The following is a 21,681-nucleotide window of genomic DNA, read 5'->3' as shown; positions in this document are numbered from 1 at the left end:
AACTCTTTGCGACCCCATGGACTGTAGCCTACCAGGCTCCCCCGTCCCTGGGATTCTCCAGGCAAGAACACTGGAGTGGGTGGCCATTTCCTTCTCCAATATAACAACTATACAACCCTGTTAACATAATCTCTGTAAACAAAAACTGCTTTTCCCCACTGTATTTCTTAACTTACTTTTAGGATCACTCATTACATTACTCAATTGGCTCAGATTTTCAATTGAACAGCATGTAATGGACACCAAGGCAACATCTGAGTGCCGAAGTATTTAAGGAAAAACAGACATGCCACAACACTAATGCACGATCAGCAGCACAACCTGGCCAGTTGTGAGGAAAGGCCAGTCTCTCTTCTCACTTCCAGTATTCCCACATAGGGAGAAGTACAATCTGTTTTCCTAACAAACCATGTTTTGTATTGGTCTATGCTCCAAAGTACTTTTCTTCAACCTAATGGCATTTACTTTTACTTTCTGGCCCATCTTCTTAGAATAAACATCCTGTATCCTTGATAATCGCGTATTACTGTATTGAGAGTCGTAACATCACAACAACTTTTTAACAATCTGTTTATTCTACTTTAGATAAGAATCTTTGAACTTGACAAAATAAAATCTTAACAAATTTAACTTTACAAGCTAACAGTCTTTTTCAGAAGTAGGGACTGGGTTCATTTTCCTTCTTTGCGGTTTTTTTCTATGACTTTGTTAAGCGGAAGTAGAAATTTTACAGCATGTTCAAGTATAGTATTTGGTATTGACAACAGCAAAAGCAAAAATATCCAGTTCTATACCCGGGATCAGGACCAGTATACATTCTACCTAGCCTGTGATACATTCTACATTTTCATACATGGAACCCATTTTGAATGATGGCACTGAAACTGTGCAAGTACCTTAAACAACAAACATTCACATATACTCACAAGTGTTAATACTACTAAGGCAAAAAGCGAGAAAATATATATTCTGTTATCTATTTAACAACAGGTCAGGAAAACTTAAAAGAGAGAATGGGTGTTTAGATTACTTCTGAAAAGTCAATCAGCAGAACCCTTGCATTCCTAAAGTGTTCTGACCAATTGAGAGTTTGGTACCAAAAAACCCAAGATTGTATGACAATCTTGTTTTCACCATGAATGACGTTTTTAAACAGCATGTTTAGCACCAACAATTTACAAACTACAAACATGAAGATGACAATTTGCAAATGGAATGCTTCCAAAACCTGGTAATCTAGAAACTGGCATGTACCTTCCCACTGGAACAACACTATAATACTACAGCCAGCTTTCCAGAACACATGTACAAACTCTTTTTTTTTAAAAAAATACTCTCAATATACCATCTATCTGTGAAGAAAAACGACCAAAAGAGTATTATCATAATACAGGTAACAGAAAAAGAAAATATACACAATTGTAAAACCGTGACTGCCAGGCATTAAAGTGAGAGAATACATAAATGACTCAAACAGTAAACAGAACTAAGAATTCGTCAAAATTTTTGTACAATTTAAAACGACACTATTGGTCAGGTGTATAAAAGTGTTAAAGCCAAATTTTGACTGACCGAAGGGTAACTCACTCTCTAGGTCGCCATCTCTCTTCGCCTAATACCCTAAGCAGAGGTAAACTGGAGTTTTTAATCTGAAAGATAAAAGCCACACAGACTCAAAAGCACAAACACAGGGCAAAGGAGAAAAGTGGGAGGGGACTGGAAGGTAAATCTCGGCACTTTGAGGACAGGGCGGCCATCCTTAGCTCCAGAGGCCTGCATAGTTCCCACGGAGGTTTGAAGGAAGAGGGCCGCCAGCGACGAAGAGCTTCATCTCCGGCCAGTTGTAGCAATGGGTGTAGAGAGCATTGGGCAACTCGCCCAAGGCACTGAGGTCGTTCATCTGCAGGTCATCTTGGTTGAGCCAGCCTCTGCCACAAATCAGCCTGAACCTCCGCCCTGTGGGCCGCGGAGAGGAGTGCTGGCTGTCCGAGACCTTCTCCTCCAGGAACTTCTGCGCGCGGATGTCATAGAAGAGCAGAGAGCCCTGGCCGGTGCCCATGGTGACGATGTGCTCATAGAAGCTGAGAGAGCGCACACCCGTGCCGCCCTCGCGGGAGCACAGGTACCGGATGCTCTGGTGACCCTGGCGCAGGTCCAGGAAAGAGACATGGGACTGGGAGGCTACCGCGTACAGGGACAACTCATCGCAGTAGGTCAGGCACACGTTCTCTCTGCAGTAAGGCAGCCTGATGGACAACAGCCTGGACAGGGTATTCTGGGCTTTCCACAGGTGGAAGTAGCCATCCATGGTCACGGCTCCCAGCTCCTGCCTCTTGGCGCCGAAGGCCACAGCCCGCACCTTGCAGTTACGTGGGTTGGTGGCGGCCCTGGGGACATCCTCCACTTCCACGGGACGGATGTGGGCATACACGGAGAGCCCTGCAGCATTGCGCCAGGCGATGCTGCTCCGGAATACGTCGGGTTCTATCTTCCAGATGCCCAAGGTGCCGTCGCGGGAGCCGCTCACCACCACTGTATCGCTCATCCAGGCGATGGCGAAGATCCAGTCTTTGTGGCCGTGGTCGCCCAGGCACAAGGGATCCAGCGTTGGCAACCAGTAGACGGCCAGGCTGTTGGGGTTCTCGCCCCCGGTGGCCAGCAGCGTCTTGGAGGGATTCAGCTGGACCGCATGGATGCCGCAGCCCGGCTGGGCGTGGGCCGGCGGGTGCAGACGATCCCGTATGAGGGGGATGCGCGTTACCTGGCTGGACCGCACGTCCACCACGAAGAGCGTGTTGCACTTGGTACCGCACACCACCTGCCTGGCGTTCAGCCACTGCGACGCGAACACCTTGTCCACGGTGCCCAAGGACAGTTCCCGCTCCCGCAGCAGCTCTGGCAGCTTCCGCACCGCGAAGCCATGCAGCTCGCTATCGAAGCCTGAGAGCCCGGCGCGGCCCGGCGTGCCCACCTCGCGCCCCCTCAGGTAGTCCACCAGTGAGCGCCGCACCACCATCCGCTTGGGCTTCTTGGGAGGCTGCGGGCCGTCTGCGTGCACCGCCGCCGAGCCCGGCGACGACGAGCCCGGCGACGACGAGCCCGGCGACGACGAGCTCAGCGACGACGAGCCCTCTGCGGCCTTCTGGGGCGCGGGCTCTTCCCGCTTCTTGTTACCTGTTTGCTCCGGGGCCATGCCGGGCGGCGGGCGGGGGGCGGCGTGGGAAGACAGGGCTGGCGAGCCGGGCGAGGAGTCGCGGACAGGCGAGCGGAGCATGGGCGGCGCGCGGCAGCGAGGGCGGCGGCGATGCGGTTCCAGGTGGGAAATGCTGCCGGCGGCGAGGGCTGCAGGAGCGAAGTCGACTTGGGACGAGGACGACGCGGGGGCCGAGCGCAAGGGGGCGCAGGCGGCGGGAGGGCCGGACGTGGGAGGCCAGGTAGCACGCGGCGGGCTGGGAGGAGTCAAAAGGGGGCAGGAAGGAGGGGTGGATGGAGCCTCGGGGCGGGGGTTGAAATTCACCCGGAACCAGTGCTCCTGGATTCCCGACGTGGCGGGGGCGGGGGGGGGCGAGGGGGGGGGCGAGGGGTGGGGAAGCAGGGGGAAGAGCCAGCTGGGGGGCTGGTGCGTGGGAGGGCACTTCGCCTGTGGGGTTGTGTGCGATGAGCCTGGGATGTGCTGGGGGCCTGGCTCCAGGACCCCAAGCTGGCCAAGTGGGCCTGTCCTGAATCCCCACTAAATAATATGGGGTATTTGGCCAACCATCAGACAGCAGCCAATCAGCTTCTGCTTGAACCTAGACAGACTCAACCAAATGTATGTGCCTGTGTGTTTAGGTTGGAGGTGCCAGCGTGCATTGTAACTCAGAGCCCGGAAAACGTGGAGAGGAATAGTCAAGGGGAGGGGCAGCTCCCTTCCTGCACTTTGGTGCTGTTCTCAACTCTCAGTTCCAGAGGCAGGTGATTCGGCGTAGTCCCCTGGGGCTTTGGGAGAGGTCCTGCGGGATGGGCAAGATTTTCACAAGCAAACATGGAGATAAAGAGCTTTCGGGATGGAGGCAACCACAAGGACAAATGAGAGTATAAGTGTTCAGAGCGAAGGCTTTTTCTTAGGAGGTGGGTGTTCCATACTTTTCTTGGCCTCCTCAGAGCAGCCAGCCCCCTGGCAGCCTCCTACGGAGGCAGGCTCATTTAGTTACACAGTTAAAAACATGGCGCCTGGAGGCTGGTGCTATGCTAAGTGCTAAGTCACTTCAGCCGTGTCCAACTCTCTGTGACCCCATAGACGGCAGCCCACCAGGCTCCCCCGTCCCTGGGATTCTCCAGGCAAGAACACTGGAGTGGGTGGCCATTTCCTTCTCCAATATAACAACTATACAACCCTGTTAACATAATCTCTGTAAACAAAAACTGCTTTTCCCCACTGTATTTCTTAACTTACTTTTAGGATCACTCATTACATTACTCAATTGGCTCAGATTTTCAATTGAACAGCATGTAATGGACACCAAGGCAACATCTGAGTGCCGAAGTATTTAAGGAAAAACAGACATGCCACAACACTAATGCACGATCAGCAGCACAACCTGGCCAGTTGTGAGGAAAGGCCAGTCTCTCTTCTCACTTCCAGTATTCCCACATAGGGAGAAGTACAATCTGTTTTCCTAACAAACCATGTTTTGTATTGGTCTATGCTCCAAAGTACTTTTCTTCAACCTAATGGCATTTACTTTTACTTTCTGGCCCATCTTCTTAGAATAAACATCCTGTATCCTTGATAATCGTGTATTACTGTATTGAGAGTCGTAACATCACAACAACTTTTTAACAATCTGTTTATTCTACTTTAGATGAGAATCTTTGAACTTGACAAAATAAAATCTTAACAAATTTAACTTTACAAGCTAACAGTCTTTTTCAGAAGTAGGGACTGGGTTCATTTTCCTTCTTTGCGGTTTTTTTCTATGACTTTGTTAAGCGGAATTAGAAATTTTAAAGCATGTTCAAGTATAGTATTTGGTATTGACAACAGCAAAAGCAAAAATATCCAGTTCTATACCCGGGATCAGGACCAGTATACATTCTACCTAGCCTGTGATACATTCTACATTTTCATACATGGAACCCATTTTGAATGATGGCACTGAAACTGTGCAAGTACCTTAAACAACAAACATTCACATATACTCACAAGTGTTAATACTACTAAGGCAAAAAGCGAGAAAATATATACTCCGTTATCTATTTAACAACAGGTCAGGAAAACTTAAAAGAGAGAATGGGTGTTTAGATTACTTCTGAAAAGTCAATCAGCAGAACCCTTGCATTCCTAAAGTGTTCTGACCAATTGAGATTTTGGTACCAAAAAACCCAAGATTGTATGACAATCTTGTTTTCACCATGAATGACGTTTTTAAACAGCATGTTTAGCACCAACAATTTACAAACTACAAACATGAAGATGACAATTTGCAAATGGAATGCTTCCAAAACCTGGTAATCTAGAAACTGGCATGTACCTTCCCACTGGAACAACACTATAATACTACAGCCAGCTTTCCAGAACACATGTACAAACTCTTTAAAAAAAAAAAAAATACTCTCAATATACCATCTATCTGTGAAGAAAAACGACCAAAACAGTATTATCATAATACAGGTAACAGAAAAAGAAAATATACACAATTGTAAAACCGTGACTGCCAGGCATTAAAGTGAGAGAATACATAAATGACTCAAACAGTAAACAGAACTAAGAATTCATCAAAATTTTTTTGTATAATTTAAAACGACACTATTGGCCAGGTGTATAAAAGTGTTAAAGCCAAATTTTGACTGACCGAAGGGTAACTCACTCTCTAGGTCGCCATCTCTCTTCGCCTAATACCCTAAGCAGAGGTAAACTGGAGTTTTTTAATCTGAAAGATAAAAGCCACACAGACTCAAAAGCACAACCACAGGGCATAGGAGAAAAGTGGGAGGGGACTGGAAGGTAAATCTGGGCACTTTGAGGACAGGGCGGCCATCCTTAGCTCCAGAGGCCTGCATAGTTCCCACGGAGGATTGAAGGAAGAGGGCCGCCAGCAACGAAGAGCTTCATCTCCGGCCAGTTGTAGCAATGGGTGTAGAGAGCATTGGGCAACTCGCCCAAGGCACTGAGGTCGTTCATCTGCAGGTCATCTTGGTTGAGCCAGCCTCTGCCACAAATCAGCCTGAACCTCCGCCCTGTGGGCCGCGGAGAGGAGTGCTGGCTGTCCGAGACCTTCTCCTCCAGGAACTTCTGCGCGCGGATGTCATAGAAGAGCAGAGAGCCGTGGCCGGTGCCCACGGTGACCATGTGCTCATAGAAGCTGAGGGAGCGCACACCCGTGCTGCCCTCGTGGGAGCACAGGTACCGGATGCTCTGGTGACCCTGGCGCAGGTCCAGGAAAGAGACATGGGACTGGGAGCCTACCGCGTACAGGGACAACTCACCGCAGAAGGTCAGGCACACGTTCTCTCTGCAGTAAGGCAGCCTGATGGACAACAGCCTGGACAGGGTATTCTGGGCTTTCCACAGGTGGAAGTAGCCATCCATGGTCACGGCTCCCAGCTCCTGCCTCTTGGCGCTGAAGGCCATAGCCCGCACCTTGGAGTTACGTCGGTTGGTGGCGGCCCTGGGGACATCCTCCACTTCCGCGGGACGGATGTGGGCACACACGGAGAGCCCTGCAGCATTGCGCCGGAATACGTCGGGGTCTATCTTCCAGATGCCCAAGGTGCCATCGCGGGAGCCGCTCACCACCACCGTGTCGCTCATCCAGGCGATGGCGAAGATCCAGTCTTTGTGGCCGTGGTCGCCCAGGCACAAGGGATCCAGCGTTGGCAACCAGTAGACGGCCAGGCTGTTGGGGTTCTCACCCCTGGTGGCCATCAGTGTCTTGGAGGGATTCAGCTGGACGGCATGGATGCCGCAGCCCGGCTGGGCGCGGGCCGGCGGGTGCCGACGATCCCGTATGAGGGGGATGCGTGTTACCTGGCTGGACCGCACGTCCACCACGAAGAGCGTGTTGCACTTGGTACCGCACACCACCTGCCTGGCGTTCAGCCACTGCGACGCGAACACCTTGTCCACGGTGCCCAAGGACAGTTCGCGCTCCCGCAGCAGCTCTGGCAGCTTCCGCACCGCGAAGCCATGCAGCTCGCTATCGAAGCCTGAGAGCCCGGCGCGGCCTGGCGCGCCCACCTCGCGCCCCCTTAGGTAGTCCACCAGTGAGCGCCGCACCACCATCCGCTTGGGCTTCTTGGGAGGCTGCGGGCCGTCTGCGTGCACCGCCGCCGAGCCCGGCGACGACGAGCCCGGCGACGACGAGCTCAGCGACGACGAGCCCTCTGCGGCCTTCTGGGGCGCGGGCTCTTCCCGCTTCTTGTTACCTGTTTGCTCCGGGGCCATGCCGGGCGGCGGGCGGGGGGCGGCGTGGGAAGACAGGGCTGGCGAGCCGGGCGAGGAGTCGCGGACAGGCGAGCGGAGCATGGGCGGCGCGCGGCAGCGAGGGCGGCGGCGATGCGGTTCCAGGTGGGAAATGCTGCCGGCGGCGAGGGCTGCGGGAGCGAAGTCGACTTGGGACGAGGACGACGCGGGGGCCGAGCGCAAGGGGGCGCAGGCGGCGGGAGGGCCGGACGTGGGAGGCCAGGTAGCACGCGGCGGGCTGGGAGGAGTCAAAAGGGGGCAGGAAGGAGGGGTGGATGGAGCCTCGGGGCGGGGGTTGAAATTCACCCGGAACCAGTGCTCCTGGATTCCCGACGTGGCGGGGGGGTGGGAGGGGTGCAGAAGCGGGGGGGACGAGCCAGCTGGGGGGCTGGTGCGTGGGAGGGCACTTCGCCTGTGGGGTTGTGTGCGATGAGCCTGGGATGTGCTGGGGGCCTGGCTCCAGGACCCCAAACTGGCCAAGTGGGCCTGTCCTGAATCCCCACTAAATAATACGGGGTATTTGGCCAACCATCAGACAGCAGCCAATCAGCTTCTGGTTGAACCTAGACAGACTCAACCAAATATATGTGCCTGTGTGTTTAGGTCGGAGGTGCCAGCGTGATTGTAACTCAGAGCCCGGAAAACGTGGAGAGGAATAGTCAAGGGGAGGGGCAGCTCCCTTCCTGCACTTTGGTGCTGTTCTCAACTCTCAGTTCCAGAGGCAGGTGCTTCGGCGTAGTCCCCTGGGGCTTTGGGAGAGGTCCTGCGGGATGGGCAAGATTTTCACAAGCAAACATGGAGATAAAGAGCTTTCGGGATGGAGGCAACCACAAGGACAAAGGAGAGTATAAGTGTTCAGAGCGAAGGCTTTTTCTTAGGAGGTGGGTGTTCCATACTTTTCTTGGCCTCCTCAGAGCAGCCAGCCCCCTGGCAGCCTCCTACGGAGGCAGGCTCATTTAGTTACACAGTTAAAAACATGGCGCCTGGAGGCTGGTGCTATGCTAAGTGCTAAGTCACTTCAGCCGTGTCCCACTCTCTGTGACCCCATAGACGGCAGCCCACCAGGCTCCCCCGTCCCTGGGATTCTCCAGGCAAGAACACTGGAGTGGGTGGCCATTTCCTTCTCCAATATAACAACTATACAACCCTGTTAACATAATCTCTGTAAACAAAAACTGCTTTTCCCCACTGTATTTCTTAACTTACTTTTAGGATCACTCATTACATTACTCAATTGGCTCAGATTTTCAATTGAACAGCATGTAATGGACACCAAGGCAACATCTGAGTGCCGAAGTATTTAAGGAAAAACAGACATGCCACAACACTAATGCACGATCAGCAGCACAACCTGGCCAGTTGTGAGGAAAGGCCAGTCTCTCTTCTCACTTCCAGTATTCCCACATAGGCAGAAGTACAATCTGTTTTCCTAACAAACCATGTTTTGTATTGGTCTATGCTCCAAAGTACTTTTCTTCAACCTAATGGCATTTACTTTTACTTTCTGGCCCATCTTCTTAGAATAAACATCCTGTATCCTTGATAATCGCGTATTACTGTATTGAGAGTCGTAACATCACAACAACTTTTTAACAATCTGTTTATTCTACTTTAGATGAGAATCTTTGAACTTGACAAAATAAAATCTTAACAAATTTAACTTTACAAGCTAACAGTCTTTTTCAGAAGTAGGGACTGGGTTCATTTTCCTTCTTTGCGGTTTTTTTCTATGACTTTGTTAAGCGGAATTAGAAATTTTAAAGCATGTTCAAGTATAGTATTTGGTATTGACAACAGCAAAAGCAAAAATATCCAGTTCTATACCCGGGATCAGGACCAGTATACATTCTACCTAGCCTGTGATACATTCTACATTTTCATACATGGAACCCATTTTGAATGATGGCACTGAAACTGTGCAAGTACCTTAAACAACAAACATTCACATATACTCACAAGTGTTAATACTACTAAGGCAAAAAGCGAGAAAATATATACTCCGTTATCTATTTAACAACAGGTCAGGAAAACTTAAAAGAGAGAATGGGTGTTTAGATTACTTCTGAAAAGTCAATCAGCAGAACCCTTGCATTCCTAAAGTGTTCTGACCAATTGAGATTTTGGTACCAAAAAACCCAAGATTGTATGACAATCTTGTTTTCACCATGAATGACGTTTTTAAACAGCATGTTTAGCACCAACAATTTACAAACTACAAACATGAAGATGACAATTTGCAAATGGAATGCTTCCAAAACCTGGTAATCTAGAAACTGGCATGTACCTTCCCACTGGAACAACACTATAATACTACAGCCAGCTTTCCAGAACACATGTACAAACTCTTTAAAAAAAAAAAAAAATACTCTCAATATACCATCTATCTGTGAAGAAAAACGACCAAAACAGTATTATCATAATACAGGTAACAGAAAAAGAAAATATACACAATTGTAAAACCGTGACTGCCAGGCATTAAAGTGAGAGAATACATAAATGACTCAAACAGTAAACAGAACTAAGAATTCATCAAAATTTTTTTGTATAATTTAAAACGACACTATTGGCCAGGTGTATAAAAGTGTTAAAGCCAAATTTTGACTGACCGAAGGGTAACTCACTCTCTAGGTCGCCATCTCTCTTCGCCTAATACCCTAAGCAGAGGTAAACTGGAGTTTTTTAATCTGAAAGATAAAAGCCACACAGACTCAAAAGCACAACCACAGGGCATAGGAGAAAAGTGGGAGGGGACTGGAAGGTAAATCTGGGCACTTTGAGGACAGGGCGGCCATCCCTAGCTCCAGAGGCCTGCATAGTTCCCACGGAGGATTGAAGGAAGAGGGCCGCCAGCAACGAAGAGCTTCATCTCCGGCCAGTTGTAGCAATGGGTGTAGAGAGCATTGGGCAACTCGCCCAAGGCACTGAGGTCGTTCATCTGCAGGTCATCTTGGTTGAGCCAGCCTCTGCCACAAATCAGCCTGAACCTCCGCCCTGTGGGCCGCGGAGAGGAGTGCTGGCTGTCCGAGACCTTCTCCTCCAGGAACTTCTGCGCGCGGATGTCATAGAAGAGCAGAGAGCCGTGGCCGGTGCCCACGGTGACCATGTGCTCATAGAAGCTGAGGGAGCGCACACCCGTGCTGCCCTCGTGGGAGCACAGGTACCGGATGCTCTGGTGACCCTGGCGCAGGTCCAGGAAAGAGACATGGGACTGGGAGCCTACCGCGTACAGGGACAACTCACCGCAGAAGGTCAGGCACACGTTCTCTCTGCAGTAAGGCAGCCTGATGGACAACAGCCTGGACAGGGTATTCTGGGCTTTCCACAGGTGGAAGTAGCCATCCATGGTCACGGCTCCCAGCTCCTGCCTCTTGGCGCTGAAGGCCATAGCCCGCACCTTGGAGTTACGTCGGTTGGTGGCGGCCCTGGGGACATCCTCCACTTCCGCGGGACGGATGTGGGCACACACGGAGAGCCCTGCAGCATTGCGCCGGAATACGTCGGGGTCTATCTTCCAGATGCCCAAGGTGCCATCGCGGGAGCCGCTCACCACCACCGTGTCGCTCATCCAGGCGATGGCGAAGATCCAGTCTTTGTGGCCGTGGTCGCCCAGGCACAAGGGATCCAGCGTTGGCAACCAGTAGACGGCCAGGCTGTTGGGGTTCTCACCCCTGGTGGCCATCAGTGTCTTGGAGGGATTCAGCTGGACGGCATGGATGCCGCAGCCCGGCTGGGCGCGGGCCGGCGGGTGCCGACGATCCCGTATGAGGGGGATGCGTGTTACCTGGCTGGACCGCACGTCCACCACGAAGAGCGTGTTGCACTTGGTACCGCACACCACCTGCCTGGCGTTCAGCCACTGCGACGCGAACACCTTGTCCACGGTGCCCAAGGACAGTTCGCGCTCCCGCAGCAGCTCTGGCAGCTTCCGCACCGCGAAGCCATGCAGCTCGCTATCGAAGCCTGAGAGCCCGGCGCGGCCTGGCGCGCCCACCTCGCGCCCCCTTAGGTAGTCCACCAGTGAGCGCCGCACCACCATCCGCTTGGGCTTCTTGGGAGGCTGCGGGCCGTCTGCGTGCACCGCCGCCGAGCCCGGCGACGACGAGCCCGGCGACGACGAGCTCAGCGACGACGAGCCCTCTGCGGCCTTCTGGGGCGCGGGCTCTTCCCGCTTCTTGTTACCTGTTTGCTCCGGGGCCATGCCGGGCGGCGGGCGGGGGGCGGCGTGGGAAGACAGGGCTGGCGAGCCGGGCGAGGAGTCGCGGACAGGCGAGCGGAGCATGGGCGGCGCGCGGCAGCGAGGGCGGCGGCGATGCGGTTCCAGGTGGGAAATGCTGCCGGCGGCGAGGGCTGCGGGAGCGAAGTCGACTTGGGACGAGGACGACGCGGGGGCCGAGCGCAAGGGGGCGCAGGCGGCGGGAGGGCCGGACGTGGGAGGCCAGGTAGCACGCGGCGGGCTGGGAGGAGTCAAAAGGGGGCAGGAAGGAGGGGTGGATGGAGCCTCGGGGCGGGGGTTGAAATTCACCCGGAACCAGTGCTCCTGGATTCCCGACGTGGCGGGGGGGTGGGAGGGGTGCAGAAGCGGGGGGGACGAGCCAGCTGGGGGGCTGGTGCGTGGGAGGGCACTTCGCCTGTGGGGTTGTGTGCGATGAGCCTGGGATGTGCTGGGGGCCTGGCTCCAGGACCCCAAACTGGCCAAGTGGGCCTGTCCTGAATCCCCACTAAATAATACGGGGTATTTGGCCAACCATCAGACAGCAGCCAATCAGCTTCTGGTTGAACCTAGACAGACTCAACCAAATATATGTGCCTGTGTGTTTAGGTCGGAGGTGCCAGCGTGATTGTAACTCAGAGCCCGGAAAACGTGGAGAGGAATAGTCAAGGGGAGGGGCAGCTCCCTTCCTGCACTTTGGTGCTGTTCTCAACTCTCAGTTCCAGAGGCAGGTGCTTCGGCGTAGTCCCCTGGGGCTTTGGGAGAGGTCCTGCGGGATGGGCAAGATTTTCACAAGCAAACATGGAGATAAAGAGCTTTCGGGATGGAGGCAACCACAAGGACAAAGGAGAGTATAAGTGTTCAGAGCGAAGGCTTTTTCTTAGGAGGTGGGTGTTCCATACTTTTCTTGGCCTCCTCAGAGCAGCCAGCCCCCTGGCAGCCTCCTACGGAGGCAGGCTCATTTAGTTACACAGTTAAAAACATGGCGCCTGGAGGCTGGTGCTATGCTAAGTGCTAAGTCACTTCAGCCGTGTCCCACTCTCTGTGACCCCATAGACGGCAGCCCACCAGGCTCCCCCGTCCCTGGGATTCTCCAGGCAAGAACACTGGAGTGGGTGGCCATTTCCTTCTCCAATATAACAACTATACAACCCTGTTAACATAATCTCTGTAAACAAAAACTGCTTTTCCCCACTGTATTTCTTAACTTACTTTTAGGATCACTCATTACATTACTCAATTGGCTCAGATTTTCAATTGAACAGCATGTAATGGACACCAAGGCAACATCTGAGTGCCGAAGTATTTAAGGAAAAACAGACATGCCACAACACTAATGCACGATCAGCAGCACAACCTGGCCAGTTGTGAGGAAAGGCCAGTCTCTCTTCTCACTTCCAGTATTCCCACATAGGCAGAAGTACAATCTGTTTTCCTAACAAACCATGTTTTGTATTGGTCTATGCTCCAAAGTACTTTTCTTCAACCTAATGGCATTTACTTTTACTTTCTGGCCCATCTTCTTAGAATAAACATCCTGTATCCTTGATAATCGCGTATTACTGTATTGAGAGTCGTAACATCACAACAACTTTTTAACAATCTGTTTATTCTACTTCAGATAAGAATCTTTGAACTTGACAAAATAAAATCTTAACAAATTTAACTTTACAAGCTAACAGTCTTTTTCAGAAGTAGGGACTGGGTTCATTTTCCTTCTTTGCGGTTTTTTTCTATGACTTTGTTAAGCGGAAGTAGAAATTTTAAAGCATGTTCAAGTATAGTATTTGGTATTGACAACAGCAAAAGCAAAAATATCCAGTTCTATACCCGGGATCAGGACCAGTATACATTCTACCTAGCCTGTGATACATTCTACATTTTCATACATGGAACCCATTTTGAATGATGGCACTGAAACTGTGCAAGTACCTTAAACAACAAACATTCACATATACTCACAAGTGTTAATACTACTAAGGCAAAAAGCGAGAAAATATATATTCCGTTATCTATTTAACAACAGGTCAGGAAAACTTAAAAGAGAGAATGGGTGTTTAGATTACTTCTGAAAAGTCAATCAGCAGAACCCTTGCATTCCTAAAGTGTTCTGACCAATTGAGATTTTGGTACCAAAAAACCCAAGATTGTATGACAATCTTGTTTTCACCATGAATGACGTTTTTAAACAGCATGTTTAGCACCAACAATTTACAAACTACAAACATGAAGATGACAATTTGCAAATGGAATGCTTCCAAAACCTGGTAATCTAGAAACTGGCATGTACCTTCCCACTGGAACAACACTATAATACTACAGCCAGCTTTCCAGAACACATGTACAAACTCTTTAAAAAAAAAAAATACTCTCAATATACCATCTATCTGTGAAGAAAAACGACCAAAACAGTATTATCATAATACAGGTAACAGAAAAAGAAAATATACACAATTGTAAAACCGTGACTGCCAGGCATTAAAGTGAGAGAATACATAAATGACTCAAACAGTAAACAGAACTAAGAATTCATCAAAATTTTTTTGTATAATTTAAAACGACACTATTGGCCAGGTGTATAAAAGTGTTAAAGCCAAATTTTGACTGACCGAAGGGTAACTCACTCTCTAGGTCGCCATCTCTCTTCGCCTAATACCCTAAGCAGAGGTAAACTGGAGTTTTTTAATCTGAAAGATAAAAGCCACACAGACTCAAAAGCACAACCACAGGGCATAGGAGAAAAGTGGGAGGGGACTGGAAGGTAAATCTGGGCACTTTGAGGACAGGGCGGCCATCCCTAGCTCCAGAGGCCTGCATAGTTCCCACGGAGGATTGAAGGAAGAGGGCCGCCAGCAACGAAGAGCTTCATCTCCGGCCAGTTGTAGCAATGGGTGTAGAGAGCATTGGGCAACTCGCCCAAGGCACTGAGGTCGTTCATCTGCAGGTCATCTTGGTTGAGCCAGCCTCTGCCACAAATCAGCCTGAACCTCCGCCCTGTGGGCCGCGGAGAGGAGTGCTGGCTGTCCGAGACCTTCTCCTCCAGGAACTTCTGCGCGCGGATGTCATAGAAGAGCAGAGAGCCGTGGCCGGTGCCCACGGTGACCATGTGCTCATAGAAGCTGAGGGAGCGCACACCCGTGCTGCCCTCGTGGGAGCACAGGTACCGGATGCTCTGGTGACCCTGGCGCAGGTCCAGGAAAGAGACATGGGACTGGGAGCCTACCGCGTACAGGGACAACTCACCGCAGAAGGTCAGGCACACGTTCTCTCTGCAGTAAGGCAGCCTGATGGACAACAGCCTGGACAGGGTATTCTGGGCTTTCCACAGGTGGAAGTAGCCATCCATGGTCACGGCTCCCAGCTCCTGCCTCTTGGCGCTGAAGGCCATAGCCCGCACCTTGGAGTTACGTCGGTTGGTGGCGGCCCTGGGGACATCCTCCACTTCCGCGGGACGGATGTGGGCACACACGGAGAGCCCTGCAGCATTGCGCCGGAATACGTCGGGGTCTATCTTCCAGATGCCCAAGGTGCCATCGCGGGAGCCGCTCACCACCACCGTGTCGCTCATCCAGGCGATGGCGAAGATCCAGTCTTTGTGGCCGTGGTCGCCCAGGCACAAGGGATCCAGCGTTGGCAACCAGTAGACGGCCAGGCTGTTGGGGTTCTCACCCCTGGTGGCCATCAGTGTCTTGGAGGGATTCAGCTGGACGGCATGGATGCCGCAGCCCGGCTGGGCGCGGGCCGGCGGGTGCCGACGATCCCGTATGAGGGGGATGCGTGTTACCTGGCTGGACCGCACGTCCACCACGAAGAGCGTGTTGCACTTGGTACCGCACACCACCTGCCTGGCGTTCAGCCACTGCGACGCGAACACCTTGTCCACGGTGCCCAAGGACAGTTCGCGCTCCCGCAGCAGCTCTGGCAGCTTCCGCACCGCGAAGCCATGCAGCTCGCTATCGAAGCCTGAGAGCCCGGCGCGGCCTGGCGCGCCCACCTCGCGCCCCCTTAGGTAGTCCACCAGTGAGCGCCGCACCACCATCCGCTTGGGCTTCTTGGGAGGCTGCGGGCCGTCTGCGTGCACCGCCGCCGAGCCCGGCGACGACGAGCCCGGCGACGACGAGCTCAGCGACGACGAGCCCTCTGCGGCCTTCTGGGGCGCGGGCTCTTCCCGCTTCTTGTTACCTGTTTGCTCCGGGGCCATGCCGGGCGGCGGGCGGGGGGCGGCGTGGGAAGACAGGGCTGGCGAGCCGGGCGAGGAGTCGCGGACAGGCGAGCGGAGCATGGGCGGCGCGCGGCAGCGAGGGCGGCGGCGATGCGGTTCCAGGTGGGAAATGCTGCCGGCGGCGAGGGCTGCGGGAGCGAAGTCGACTTGGGACGAGGACGACGCGGGGGCCGAGCGCAAGGGGGCGCAGGCGGCGGGAGGGCCGGACGTGGGAGGCCAGGTAGCACGCGGCGGGCTGGGAGGAGTCAAAAGGGGGCAGGAAGGAGGGGTGGATGGAGCCTCGGGGCGGGGGTTGAAATTCACCCGGAACCAGTGCTCCTGGATTCCCGACGTGGCGGGGGGGTGGGAGGGGTGCAGAAGCGGGGGGGACGAGCCAGCTGGGGGGCTGGTGCGTGGGAGGGCACTTCGCCTGTGGGGTTGTGTGCGATGAGCCTGGGATGTGCTGGGGGCCTGGCTCCAGGACCCCAAACTGGCCAAGTGGGCCTGTCCTGAATCCCCACTAAATAATACGGGGTATTTGGCCAACCATCAGACAGCAGCCAATCAGCTTCTGGTTGAACCTAGACAGACTCAACCAAATATATGTGCCTGTGTGTTTAGGTCGGAGGTGCCAGCGTGATTGTAACTCAGAGCCCGGAAAACGTGGAGAGGAATAGTCAAGGGGAGGGGCAGCTCCCTTCCTGCACTTTGGTGCTGTTCTCAACTCTCAGTTCCAGAGGCAGGTGCTTCGGCGTAGTCCCCTGGGGCTTTGGGAGAGGTCCTGCGGGATGGGCAAGATTTTCACAAGCAAACATGGAGATAAAGAGCTTTCGGGATGGAGGCAACCACAAGGACAAAGGAGAGTATAAGTGTTCAGAGCGAAGGCTTTTTCTTAGGAGGTGGGTGTTCCATACTTTTCTTGGCCTCCTCAGAGCAGCCAGCCCCCTGGCAGCCTCCTACGGAGGCAGGCTCATTTAGTTACACAGTTAAAAACATGGCGCCTGGAGGCTGGTGCTATGCTAAGTGCTAAGTCACTTCAGCCGTGTCCCACTCTCTGTGACCCCATAGACGGCAGCCCACCAGGCTCCCCCGTCCCTGGGATTCTCCAGGCAAGAACACTGGAGTGGGTGGCCATTTCCTTCTCCAATATAACAACTATACAACCCTGTTAACATAATCTCTGTAAACAAAAACTGCTTTTCCCCACTGTATTTCTTAACTTACTTTTAGGATCACTCATTACATTACTCAATTGGCTCAGATTTTCAATTGAACAGCATGTAATGGACACCAAGGCAACATCTGAGTGCCGAAGTATTTAAGGAAAAACAGACATGCCACAACACTAATGCACGATCAGCAGCACAACCTGGCCAGTTGTGAGGAAAGGCCAGTCTCTCTTCTCACTTCCAGTATTCCCACATAGGCAGAAGTACAATCTGTTTTCCTAACAAACCATGTTTTGTATTGGTCTATGCTCCAAAGTACTTTTCTTCAACCTAATGGCATTTACTTTTACTTTCTGGCCCATCTTCTTAGAATAAACATCCTGTATCCTTGATAATCGCGTATTACTGTATTGAGAGTCGTAACATCACAACAACTTTTTAACAATCTGTTTATTCTACTTCAGATAAGAATCTTTGAACTTGACAAAATAAAATCTTAACAAATTTAACTTTACAAGCTAACAGTCTTTTTCAGAAGTAGGGACTGGGTTCATTTTCCTTCTTTGCGGTTTTTTTCTATGACTTTGTTAAGCGGAAGTAGAAATTTTAAAGCATGTTCAAGTATAGTATTTGGTATTGACAACAGCAAAAGCAAAAATATCCAGTTCTATACCCGGGATCAGGACCAGTATACATTCTACCTAGCCTGTGATACATTCTACATTTTCATACATGGAACCCATTTTGAATGATGGCACTGAAACTGTGCAAGTACCTTAAACAACAAACATTCACATATACTCACAAGTGTTAATACTACTAAGGCAAAAAGCGAGAAAATATATATTCCGTTATCTATTTAACAACAGGTCAGGAAAACTTAAAAGAGAGAATGGGTGTTTAGATTACTTCTGAAAAGTCAATCAGCAGAACCCTTGCATTCCTAAAGTGTTCTGACCAATTGAGATTTTGGTACCAAAAAACCCAAGATTGTATGACAATCTTGTTTTCACCATGAATGACGTTTTTAAACAGCATGTTTAGCACCAACAATTTACAAACTACAAACATGAAGATGACAATTTGCAAATGGAATGCTTCCAAAACCTGGTAATCTAGAAACTGGCATGTACCTTCCCACTGGAACAACACTATAATACTACAGCCAGCTTTCCAGAACACATGTACAAACTCTTTAAAAAAAAAAAATACTCTCAATATACCATCTATCTGTGAAGAAAAACGACCAAAACAGTATTATCATAATACAGGTAACAGAAAAAGAAAATATACACAATTGTAAAACCGTGACTGCCAGGCATTAAAGTGAGAGAATACATAAATGACTCAAACAGTAAACAGAACTAAGAATTCATCAAAATTTTTTTGTATAATTTAAAACGACACTATTGGCCAGGTGTATAAAAGTGTTAAAGCCAAATTTTGACTGACCGAAGGGTAACTCACTCTCTAGGTCGCCATCTCTCTTCGCCTAATACCCTAAGCAGAGGTAAACTGGAGTTTTTTAATCTGAAAGATAAAAGCCACACAGACTCAAAAGCACAACCACAGGGCATAGGAGAAAAGTGGGAGGGGACTGGAAGGTAAATCTGGGCACTTTGAGGACAGGGCGGCCATCCCTAGCTCCAGAGGCCTGCATAGTTCCCACGGAGGATTGAAGGAAGAGGGCCGCCAGCAACGAAGAGCTTCATCTCCGGCCAGTTGTAGCAATGGGTGTAGAGAGCATTGGGCAACTCGCCCAAGGCACTGAGGTCGTTCATCTGCAGGTCATCTTGGTTGAGCCAGCCTCTGCCACAAATCAGCCTGAACCTCCGCCCTGTGGGCCGCGGAGAGGAGTGCTGGCTGTCCGAGACCTTCTCCTCCAGGAACTTCTGCGCGCGGATGTCATAGAAGAGCAGAGAGCCGTGGCCGGTGCCCACGGTGACCATGTGCTCATAGAAGCTGAGGGAGCGCACACCCGTGCTGCCCTCGTGGGAGCACAGGTACCGGATGCTCTGGTGACCCTGGCGCAGGTCCAGGAAAGAGACATGGGACTGGGAGCCTACCGCGTACAGGGACAACTCACCGCAGAAGGTCAGGCACACGTTCTCTCTGCAGTAAGGCAGCCTGATGGACAACAGCCTGGACAGGGTATTCTGGGCTTTCCACAGGTGGAAGTAGCCATCCATGGTCACGGCTCCCAGCTCCTGCCTCTTGGCGCTGAAGGCCATAGCCCGCACCTTGGAGTTACGTCGGTTGGTGGCGGCCCTGGGGACATCCTCCACTTCCGCGGGACGGATGTGGGCACACACGGAGAGCCCTGCAGCATTGCGCCGGAATACGTCGGGGTCTATCTTCCAGATGCCCAAGGTGCCATCGCGGGAGCCGCTCACCACCACCGTGTCGCTCATCCAGGCGATGGCGAAGATCCAGTCTTTGTGGCCGTGGTCGCCCAGGCACAAGGGATCCAGCGTTGGCAACCAGTAGACGGCCAGGCTGTTGGGGTTCTCACCCCTGGTGGCCATCAGTGTCTTGGAGGGATTCAGCTGGACGGCATGGATGCCGCAGCCCGGCTGGGCGCGGGCCGGCGGGTGCCGACGATCCCGTATGAGGGGGATGCGTGTTACCTGGCTGGACCGCACGTCCACCACGAAGAGCGTGTTGCACTTGGTACCGCACACCACCTGCCTGGCGTTCAGCCACTGCGACGCGAACACCTTGTCCACGGTGCCCAAGGACAGTTCGCGCTCCCGCAGCAGCTCTGGCAGCTTCCGCACCGCGAAGCCATGCAGCTCGCTATCGAAGCCTGAGAGCCCGGCGCGGCCTGGCGCGCCCACCTCGCGCCCCCTTAGGTAGTCCACCAGTGAGCGCCGCACCACCATCCGCTTGGGCTTCTTGGGAGGCTGCGGGCCGTCTGCGTGCACCGCCGCCGAGCCCGGCGACGACGAGCCCGGCGACGACGAGCTCAGCGACGACGAGCCCTCTGCGGCCTTCTGGGGCGCGGGCTCTTCCCGCTTCTTGTTACCTGTTTGCTCCGGGGCCATGCCGGGCGGCGGGCGGGGGGCGGCGTGGGAAGACAGGGCTGGCGAGCCGGGCGAGGAGTCGCGGACAGGCGAGCGGAGCATGGGCGGCGCGCGGCAGCGAGGGCGGCGGCGACGCGGTTCCAGGTGGGAAATGCTGCCTGCGGTGAGGGCTGCGGGAGCGAAGTCGACTTGGGACGAGGACGACGCGGGGGCCGAGCGCAAGGGGGCGCAGGCGGCGGGAGGGCCGGACGTGGGAGGCCAGGTAGCACGCGGCGGGCTGGGAGGAGTCAAAAGGGGGCAGGAAGGAGGGGTGGATGGAGCCTCGGGGCAGGGGTTGAAATTCACCCGGAACCAGTGCTCCTGGATTCCCGACGTGGCGGGGGGGTGGGAGGGGTGCAGAAGCGGGGGGGACGAGCCAGCTGGGGGGCTGGTGCGTGGGAGAGGTCCTGCGGGATGGGCAAGATTTTCACAAGCAAACATGGAGATAAAGAGCTTTCGGGATGGAGGCGACCACAAGAACAAATGAGAGTATAAGTGTTCAGAGCGAAGGCTTATTCTTAGGAGGTGGGTGTTCCATACTTTTCTTGGCCTCCTCAGAGCAGCCAGCCCCCTGGCAGCCTCCTACGGAGGCAGGCTCATTTAGTTACACAGTTAAAAACATGGCGCCTGGAGGCTGGTGCTATGCTAAGTGCTAAGTCACTTCAGCCGTGTCCCACTCTCTGTGACCCCATAGACGGCAGCCCACCAGGCTCCCCCGTCCCTGGGATTCTCCAGCCAAGAACACTGGAGTGGGTGGCCATTTCCTTCTACAGTGCATGAAAGTAAAAAGTGAAAATGAAGTCGCTCAGTCGTGTCCGACTCTTCCCAACCCCATGAACAGCGGAGCCTGGGATTTTCCAGACAAGAGTACTGGAGTGGGGTGCCATCGCCTTCTCCGAAGCAGGCTGGTGGTTGGTAGCCATTTGCAGAAACACCCCTCCTCCTAACAGAAATATTTATAGGCCTGATGCTTGTGGGGAGGGAGGATACACGGGGAGATGGATTTGCCTTTCTGACTTATCAGGGGAGCCCATTGGAGCTACTCTGTTGCTGCTTCATTCTTCTTTCCCCTGCCCTGTTTATTTTTCACCCTGCTGCCCTCACTTTTTTTTTTTTTTTGCAATGTTAGCTGAAATGCGCAAGTTCCAAGTACAAACCATGGGTCCTTTCCACCACTGTAGTCCAGCTGCTTCATTCCAGTGTTCCCCAACACTCCTCTACACCCCAGTTCTGATTATTTCTCGCATATTATTCATCTCATAGCAACACATGTCCCTTGCATGGGCTGGTGGTGGTGAAAATGAGAGCAGGGACTGCTTCATAGAGATAGCTGCATTTTTGTATTTACAGGTGTGGGTGCGGGGAAAGAACATTTCTGAAAGAAGTAACCATGTGTGAAATGGCACAGAGAGTGTAGAGAACAGGTTCACAAACTTTTAGTGTATGTAATAATGGTAGAGGCAGCTTAATTAATATACACGTTGTTGTTCTTCAGTCCCTAAGTTGTGTACTACTCTGCGATCCCGTAGACGGCAGCACTCCAGGCTCCTCTGCCCTCCACTGTCTCCCAGAGTTTGCTCAAGTTCATATCCATT

General features: G+C 52.5%; 5 protein-coding genes across 5 annotated transcripts; all 5 read right to left on the bottom strand.

Annotated features, from left to right (window-relative positions):
* Positions 1-555: 555 nt before the first annotated feature.
* LOC147341464 (DDB1- and CUL4-associated factor 12-like protein 2) lies at positions 556-3,423 on the bottom strand. The gene has a single exon (XM_086388818.1). The coding sequence runs from the start codon at positions 3,272-3,274 to the stop codon at positions 1,760-1,762; it is 1,515 nt and encodes a 504-aa protein (XP_086244944.1). The 5' UTR covers positions 3,275-3,423; the 3' UTR covers positions 556-1,759.
* Positions 3,424-4,815: 1,392 nt separating this feature from the next.
* Positions 4,816-7,592, bottom strand: LOC147341463 (DDB1- and CUL4-associated factor 12-like protein 2). The gene has a single exon (XM_086388817.1). It carries the CDS (start codon positions 7,505-7,507, stop codon positions 6,023-6,025), a length of 1,485 nt encoding a protein of 494 aa, XP_086244943.1. The 5' UTR covers positions 7,508-7,592; the 3' UTR covers positions 4,816-6,022.
* A 1,438-nt stretch (positions 7,593-9,030) lies between these two features.
* Positions 9,031-11,875, bottom strand: LOC147341462 (DDB1- and CUL4-associated factor 12-like protein 2). Its single transcript, XM_086388122.1, has one exon. It carries the CDS (start codon positions 11,721-11,723, stop codon positions 10,239-10,241), a length of 1,485 nt encoding a protein of 494 aa, XP_086244248.1. The 5' UTR covers positions 11,724-11,875; the 3' UTR covers positions 9,031-10,238.
* Positions 11,876-13,243: 1,368 nt separating this feature from the next.
* On the bottom strand, positions 13,244-16,096 carry LOC147341461 (DDB1- and CUL4-associated factor 12-like protein 2). The gene has a single exon (XM_086388825.1). The coding sequence runs from the start codon at positions 15,934-15,936 to the stop codon at positions 14,452-14,454; it is 1,485 nt and encodes a 494-aa protein (XP_086244951.1). The 5' UTR covers positions 15,937-16,096; the 3' UTR covers positions 13,244-14,451.
* A 1,360-nt stretch (positions 16,097-17,456) lies between these two features.
* LOC147341460 (DDB1- and CUL4-associated factor 12-like protein 2) lies at positions 17,457-20,149 on the bottom strand. Its single transcript, XM_086388016.1, has one exon. It carries the CDS (start codon positions 20,147-20,149, stop codon positions 18,665-18,667), a length of 1,485 nt encoding a protein of 494 aa, XP_086244142.1. The 3' UTR covers positions 17,457-18,664.
* Between the last annotated feature and the right edge of the window lie 1,532 nt (positions 20,150-21,681).

Source organism: Bos grunniens, chromosome X, assembly GCF_055505025.1.
Source record: "Bos grunniens cultivar Pamir isolate PY7600 chromosome X, Bosgru_T2T1.0, whole genome shotgun sequence".
NCBI classification, from domain to species: domain Eukaryota; kingdom Metazoa; phylum Chordata; class Mammalia; order Artiodactyla; family Bovidae; genus Bos; species Bos grunniens.
Note: the sequence above shows the minus strand (reverse complement) of the source record. Positions and strands in the feature narration are given on the sequence as shown.